The sequence below is a fragment of the Macaca thibetana genome, chromosome 19, assembly GCF_024542745.1.
Source record: "Macaca thibetana thibetana isolate TM-01 chromosome 19, ASM2454274v1, whole genome shotgun sequence".
Classification (NCBI taxonomy): Eukaryota; Metazoa; Chordata; class Mammalia; order Primates; family Cercopithecidae; genus Macaca; species Macaca thibetana.
The window spans coordinates 6,552,298-6,560,391 of NC_065596.1; the positions used below are offsets into that span (position 1 = coordinate 6,552,298).

Below are 8,094 nucleotides of genomic sequence, written 5' to 3' on the forward strand. Positions count from 1 at the left end.
TGGGCAGGGCTTGGTTTCTTTTTAACAATCCAGGAACTATCTGTTAAATAGAGCCAGGGACACAACCCATATAAAGCCAGAAATGAAATGTACAAGCCAAGTGTTTGGTGTGTGATTCGCTCTTGGTAAGCCCTAGCTCTGGTCTGTTTCACAGAAGAGGCACGTGAGGCTCAGAGAGGGCAAGACACTTGCCCAGAGTCACACGGCAAATGGGTGCAGATAGCAGTGGATTCCACACGCATTCCCACACCCGTCTCCCTCCCTGCCAGGGCCCACCTATGACCTCCATCTTATCGGTTGGTGTCACCCAGCAGCCAGGCCCCTTCCTACAATACTCCCATCCTACCCACCAAGGGTGGCCACTCACCAGCAGGGCTGGCGTGTTGATATCCACAGGCTCGATGACAGTGAACACCTTCCTTGCCCGGCGTGCTGGGACCCAGGGCCGGTGCAGGGTTGCCTTGATACAGTAGCGGACACTACCATGTTTGCCCTCGAAGGATGTCACCAGGTTCCTGGGGTGGAGGGGTGGGACTTCAGGGGGCAAGATACAGAGACACACAGGCAGGGAGAAGGAGACACAGACACTCTAGGGGCCTCCCAGGGGGAGGGTCTTGGGGCTCAGAGGTGCCCAGATATCCAGTATTGGAGGTACAAATCTGGAAGGGGCTGCAGGCTTAGGGCAACCCTGCACCTCAGAGGACTTACGGGGGCAGCTGGAAGCTGAACAGGAACTCATGGCGCCCAGGAGGCAGCGTGGTGGTCTCCCCAGTATCTGCAGGTAGAAGCAAAAGGAGGCGACTGAGTGCTTGCGTTGGGGTCCCAGGGCTGACAAAGGTACCGCCATCCAGGCGGTGGCTGGCGCACAACCGGTGCGCCGAGCAGGGGTCACCCATCCGTACCTGGCGCCAGGAGCGTGGCACGGTGGCTCACGACCTCCACGCGCTCACTGTAGCTCTGCGTGTAAGCCGTGCTCGAGCCCGCGCTGCGCGACTCGGTCCAGTGCACATGGGCGCGGCCCCGCGCGCGCAGCCTCAGGGCACCCACGCGTACGGCGCTTGCCAGCTCCAGCAGCACCCGGCCCGCCACGGCCTGGCCGCCGCTGAACACGGGCTCGGCGCCCGCGGTCGCACCGTCCAATTGCACCGAGAACGCTTTCACCTTGTCGAACAGCATCGCGTCCGGGGTGCGAACCCACGACACGCGGAACCTGGCCTCGAACCCGTGAACCGGCAGCTCAAGGTGCCGACGCTGCAGCCTCAGAACGCAAAATCGCCCGCAACGCGCAGGCGCGTTCACCAGCCCGAGCAGAAAATACCCGCGCCGTGCGTCGGCGCCGCTTTTATACGGCAGGGCGGGGGGCGGGGTCACCGTCTCTCCCCCGCCCCCTGAAGGGACTCCACCAATAGCGCGACAAGGGGCGTGGCTCTGCCCTAGCGTGGAGCAAAATAACAAACGCCCCTGCTCACCGCCGGCTGCCCCACGCTGCCTCACTCCCTCGCGGACCCCGGGGAGAAACTGAAGCCCTGAGGCGGCCAAAGCTGGTCTCTCGAGGACCCCGGGAGCAAAGAGGGAAAAAGAGGTCCAGAGGCAGGGCCCAGGCCTGAGGTCACCTAGCAGAGCTTTCAGCCTCTCGGCTTAATCGCTCATCAGCCGCCACTCGTAGACGTGACTCGAGGCATGTCCAGCCCGATTTGGGGCGGGGGGCTCTCGCCCCAGTTGAGGGCCCTAGAGCCTATGACTGTTCCAGGCTTTTTCCCCCCGCTATGCAAAGGGAGAAGTGGAAGACGTGAGTGGGACTGCCCTCCACGCTGGTGCCTGCTGCACCCCTTCCCTGATTCAAGTCCCTTTCAGCTGGTGGCTCTGGGCAAATGACAACCTCCTGGAGCCTCCGTTTCCACCTCTGTAGAGCCGGGAGAAAATAAAAATCAGTCCCGACCTCAGAAAGTCGTGCATGGATCATCGTGCAGCCCCAGCCGGACTCCTCCAAGAGCCTCGCCCCCGGGTCATCAACCTGCTCCTGACATACCGTCATACCGTCACCCGGTCGCGCCTCGGCGCATTCGCCCAGGAGCGGTACCTACGACCTGATGTTCCTTTCCCAATTTTCACCCTCTGGCAAACCCTACCTTCCCCGCAGCCCTTGTGCTTGCTCCAGTCATCCTCAGCCCCTTTCCCTTCACAGAGCTGAATGCAGGGGACGCTCGGGCACCCCCAGGTCCACGGCTGCGGTGTGGTTTCGGGACCACGTGACACCTCTCTGGGCTTTAGTTTCCCCAAAGAAAAGTCGCTTGGAGTTTCTCCAGCGGGAGTTGCCTCTGCGTCGTCTGCGGGACGCGGGCGCCCTCTCGTGGCAGCGGAATGCGCTGCTGCTGAACCCATCCCCTGCCCTGACTGTCCGCCTCTGAGCTCGGTTCAGGAGACCACGAGACTTCCACCACCTCAGTGAGGTCATAAACAAACACGGTCACCCGCAGTCCGTGACGGGGGTCAGAACAGGAACGAAGGGGTTGGAGGCACAGTGATCAGCCTGGAAGGCTGCCTGGGAGGATGGGTCTTTGGAGTTGAAAGGAAGGTCTGGGACCTTAGGCCAGGTTTCAGTGGATACTAGAAGGGAGACAGTAGGCCGTTAAGTCCGGGAGGAGAAGCGGGATGACGTAACCCTGAAGGGACTACTGAGCCAGCGCCTCCCTCAATTCATTTCACAGATGGACCCCAGAGGCCCAGAGAGGGGCGGGGCCCTGCCCGGGGTCACACAGCAGCTCCACTGGCCTCCAGTGCCACTGTTTTTTTCCTTAAATGTTTGTTTATTTATTTATTTATTTATTTATTTATTTTTTGAGACAGGATCTCACTCTGTTGCCCAGGCTGGAGTGCAGTGGCACGATCTCGGTTCACTGCAACCTCTGCCTCCCTTCCACCTCAGGTGGAAAGAAGCGATCCTTCCACCTCAGCCTCCAGAGTAGCTGGGATTACAGGTGCGCACCACCACACCCGGCTAATTTTTGTATTTTTTGAAGAGATGGGGTTTCACCATGTTGCCCAGGCTGGTCTTGAACTCTTGAGCTCAAGCCATCTGCCCACCACAGCCTCCCAAAGTGCTGGGATTACAGGTGTGAGCCACTGCACCCAGCCAAAATTTTAATTTAATTTTTTTTTTTTTTTGAGACAGGGTTTCACGCTGACACCCAGGCTGTAGTGCATGGCACCATCTCGGCTCACTGCAACCTCCACCTCCTGGGTTCCATAGATTCTCCTGCCTTAGCCCCCTGAGTAGCTGGGCTAATTTTTAAATTAAATTTTTATTTAAATTTTTAAATTTAAATTGGCCAGGCGAGGTGGCTCATGCCTGTAATCCCAGCACTTTGAGAGGCCAAGGCAGGCAGATCACCTGAGGTCGGGAGTTCAAATTCAGCCTGACCAACATGGAGACACCCTGTCTCTACTAAAAATACAAAATTGGCCGGGCGCGGTGGCTCACGCCTGTAATCCCAGCACTTTGGGAGGCCGAGGCGGATGGATCACGAGGTCAGGAGATCGAGACCATCCTGACGAACACGGTGATACCCAGTCTCCACTGAAAATACAAAAAAAAAAAAAATTAGCCGCGCGTGGTGGCGGGCGCCTGTAGTCCCAGTTACTCGGGAGGCTGAGGCAGGAGAATGGCGTGAACCCGGGAGGCGGCGGAGCTTGCAGTGAGCGGAGATCGCGCCACTGCACTCCAGCCTGGGCGACATAGGGAGACTCCATCTCAAAATAAATAAATAAATAAATAAATAAATAAATAAATACAAAATTAGCTGGGTGTGGTGGCACATGCCTGTAATCCCAGCTACTTGGGAGGCTGAGGCAGGAGAATCACTTGAACCTGGGAGGCAGAGGTTGCAGTGAGCTGAGATCACGCCATTGTACTCCAGCCTGGGCAACAAGAGCTAAATTCTGCCTCAAAAAAAAAAAAAAAAAAAAAAAAAGCCTGTCTAATTTTTGTATTTTTAGTAGAGACGGGGCTTCACCATGTTGGCCAGGCTGGTCTTGAACTCCTGACCTCAGGTGATCCTCCCGCCTTGGCCTCCCAAAGTACTGGGATTAGAGGCGTGAGCCACTGCGCCTGGCCAATTTTTATGTATTTTAAGAGACGGGGGCTGGCACGGTGGCTCATGCCTGTAAGCCAAGCACTTTGGAAGGCCAAGGCGTGTGGATCACCTGAGGTCAGGAGTTCGTGACCAGCCTGGCCAACATGGTGAAACCCGTCTCTACCAAAAATACAAAAATTAGCCAGCATGTTGGCGGGCACCTATAATCCCAGCTACTCAGGAGACTGAGGCAGGAGAATCACTGGAACCCAGGAGGCAGAGGTTGCAGTGAGCCGAGATTGCGCCAGTGCCAATGCACTCTAGCCTGGGTGACAGTGAGACTCTGTCTCAAAAAAAAAAAACTAACTAACAAACAAAAGTTAGCTGGGTATGGTGGCGGGTATCTGTAGTCACAGCTACTCAGGAGGCTGAGGTTGTAGAATCACTTGAACCCAGGAGGCAGAGGTTGCAGTGAGCCAAGATCGCGGCACTGCACTCCAGCTTGAGCAACAGAGTAAGACCCTGTCTCGAAAACAAAAACAAACAGAAACAAAAATGGGGCGGGGGATGGGAGGTCTCGCTATGTTGCCCAGGCTGGCCTCGAACTTCTGGGCTCAAGCGATCGTTCTGCTTCAGCCTCTGTGTAGCTGGAACCACAGGCAGGCAGGCCCACCAGGCTCGCATCTCCAGTGTTTTTTGTTTTTTTGTTTTTGACACAGAGTTTTGCTCTGTCACGGAGGCTGGAGTGTAGTGGTGCCATCTCAGCTCACTGCAACCTCTGCCCACCTGCCGGGTTCAGACAATTCTTCTGTCTTACTAGCTGGGATTACAGGATCCCACCAACACGCCCGGCTAATTTTTGTATTTTTAATGGAGACAAAGTTTCACCATGTTGGCCAGGCTGGTCTCGAACTCCTGACCTCAGGTGATCTGCCCTCCTCGGCCTCCCACAGTGCTGGGATTACAGGCACGAGCCACCGCACCAGGCTGCCTCTCCAGTGTTTTAAGGAAGTCGCCGTTGAGTGTCCAGGCAGCCTTCAGGTGAAAGCGGCCCCAAATAGTTCTCCGAGTTGCCAGGGAAGGGAAGTGCCTCCTGGGCTCCTTCCTGCCCCGCCCCACCGCGCTTGCTCCTCTGTTTCCACTGCTGGGGAGGGAAGGGTCCCCCGCACCTGTGGCTCTTGCATGCGCAAAGCTTCTATTGCCCGCAGCGCTGGGGAAAAAGTGGGGCTGTCGGGAATCTGGTCTGCCTCCCTCCTGGCCCATTTTACAGACGGATATAGCGAGGTCTGGCTTGGCCCGGAGGAATAGCCAGGGCAGCCCAGAGAGGATGATGCCCTCCCATAGCCACACAGTAGGGTGTGAGGGTATGGACTGCCTCCTTCTGTGGCCCCTGGCTCACTGGTGACCAGCTGTGTATCCTAGGGACGCTTGGGGTGCGAGAAAGACTGAGGTTCGGGGAAGAGTAGAGACCTGCCCAAGACCCAGACTCCCAGGAGAATGTGATCCCACTTCATCTCTTCCCCTCTGGGATGCATTTCCACCTCCTCACCGGGAAATACCACTAGACCCCCAACCCTACCCCAGGGAAGAACTCAGCGCTGCAGACCCTGTGGGGTAAACTGAGGTTGGGCCCTGGGTAACACGAGTTGGGGGCCTTCTTTGAGAATCAGGGACTCCAGGCCTGGGATCAACGGGGACCCTGGGGTCCACCAGGGAGATCTCCCACTCCACTTCCCAGGGGTTCCCTGAACTCTAATAGGAGGGTCCCCCTGCTTTGAAAGGGATCTCTCCACCGCACAGCCTCTAAGTCGAGGGCCTCTGACTCCAGAGAAGAGAACGCCCAGACCCTGGGTAGACGTTCCGGGTTAGTGGGGGTCCTGACCAGGGCGGGGTGGGTGTCCAGGCTGGAGTGCGATCTCAGCCCATTACAACCTCTATCTCCCAGGCTCAAGCGATCTTCCCACTTCAGCCTGTAGGTGGGACTCCAGGAGCGCGCCACTACGCCTGGCTAATTTTGGTAGTTTTTGGAGATATGGGGTGTCGCCATGTCGCCCAGGCTAGTCTTGAACTCCTGACCTGTGGGAGGGTCAGGACCCCGGGAAGGGGGTTCCCGCTCCTTGAAAAGGATCACCCGACCGCAGAGGTTCTAAGTTGAGAGGCTTCCGGCCCCGAAGAGGGTCCCGGCCGAGGGGGTCCCGGCTGCTGTGGGGCCGGCGCGACGAGTGTCTCACCTCGGAGCAGCAGCTGCCGACGCCGCAGGTAGGTCTCGGCGGCCGCGTAGTCGCTGGATAAGGCGTTGACACCCACGCTGCGACCCTCCAGCCAGTGGGTGGCCGCCCCACCGCGCGCCTTCACCTCGAGCGCTCGCACCCGCAGCGGCGCCGCCGCCTCCAGCAGCACCCGGCCGCACAGCCGCTCCCCGCCGCGGTAGGCGCCGCCCGGGCCCCGCGCCAGCTCCAGCGCGAAGCTGCGCACGCCCCCAGGGCGCATGGCGCGCGGCGGGGGACACGGCCTGGACACGCGGCGAGGAGGCGCACGGCCGGGGCGCGCCTGCAGATCCCCGGGGTCTGCGCGCTCCCCCGTCGCGTCCCCCGAGCTTCCTCCGGGCCCCCCCGGCGAACCTGGGCCGGCGCCGGTGCCCCAGGGCGGGCGCGTAGTCGGCGAACTTCCTGGTCCTCTGCATCCGCCCCTGTGACGCGCGCGGGCCGCCGGGGACGGGCCGCCCGCGTGCCCGCGCTGTTAACTTTGCCATCCACGGAGCTGGGCGGGCCCTGTTTTTGTAGGGTGGGTGCTGTTGAATTAGAGGCAGGCAGGGGCGGAGGTGGCTGGGGAGGCACCGAGGCGGCCGCAGAGCTCAGCCCTATGGTCTAATTCGCCCCCGCCCCGAACCCGGCACTGCCTCAGCCTCCCCGTCATTGTCACTTCATGGCTGTCCCCCAAACAAAATCCACCTCGAGTAGCCCTCTTCGCCTCCGCACTGCGCTGTTCCGCTGCCAGATCCGTTCTCCCACCCATCCCGCCCACGCCCAAATGCCATTTCCTCAGAGTCCCCTTGCCACCTCTGGCCTTGTTTACTTTTCTCTTTTTCTTTCTTTCTTCTTCTCTCTTTCTCTCTCTTCTTTCTTTCCTTTCTCTTTCTTCCTTTCTCTCCTTTCTTCTTTTTCCTTCTTTCCTTTTCTTTCTCTCTTTCTTTCTTGCCTTGTTTACTTTTCTCTTTCTCTCGCTCTCTTTTTTTTTTTTTTTTTTTTGAGGCAGAGTCTTGCTCTGTCGCCCAGGCTGGGGCGCAGTAGGGTGATCCGGGCTCACCGCAATCTCCACCTCCCTGGTTCAAGCAATTCTCCTGCCTCAGCCTCCCAAGTACCTGGGACGACAGGCGTGTACCACCACACCCAGCTAATTTTTGTGTTTTTAGTAAAGACGAGGTTTCATCATGTTGGCCAGCTGGTCTCCAACTCCTAACTTCAACTGATCCTCCCACCTCAGCCTCCCAAAGTACTGGGATTACAGGCGTGAGCTACCACGCCCGGCCTGTTTACAACTTTATGGCTTTGGTGTTTTTCTTTCTTTTTTTTTTAAACTACTATGGGTTGACTATGCCTCTGCCATCAGACCTGGGAGCTACCACTGGGCTCAGAAGGTACACCCACGGATGTTCCTTAACTGAACCCTGGGTTCTCACCCTGAAAGACAGCCCCCTTCCTTCTCAGGCCTTAGTTTCCCCAGCCAGATAACAGGGTATAAAGGATGAGTCCTGCCAAAGACTCCGATGTGATCCCTCAGGCGGGAAGGAGCATTTATTGAGCACCTACCAGTTGCCTGGCCCTTTTTAGGGAGTTCTGGTTAAATAGACTGTCATCCTCATTTTATAGATGAAACAACAGAGGCCCCAGAGGGGCAGCCACTGCCCAGAGTCACCCAGCAGTGACAGAGTCAGGACTCGAACCCTGGTCTGACCAGCACTCCTCATACCCTTCTTGTGCTTGGGCCCAAGCTGGTCATTCATGCACCAGCAACGGCCTAG

At 57.9% G+C, this 8,094-nt stretch overlaps 1 protein-coding gene across 3 annotated transcripts in view; it reads right to left on the reverse strand.

Moving 5' to 3' along the window:
• ARRDC2 (arrestin domain containing 2) overlaps positions 1–7,056 on the reverse strand; it is a 12,646-nt gene extending 5,590 nt beyond the window's left edge. Inside the window, exons 1-3 of one of the 3 annotated variants that reach the window (XM_050769695.1) lie at positions 6,305–7,056; positions 709–775; positions 368–515 (exon numbers count right to left, since the gene is read on the reverse strand). In XM_050769695.1, coding sequence (XP_050625652.1) covers positions 368–515; positions 709–775; positions 6,305–6,563 — 474 coding nt within the window. In that variant the 5' untranslated portion in view covers positions 6,564–7,056. The other 2 variants (XM_050769696.1, XM_050769694.1) reach the window with 2 other exon arrangements.
• Between the last annotated feature and the right edge of the window lie 1,038 nt (positions 7,057–8,094).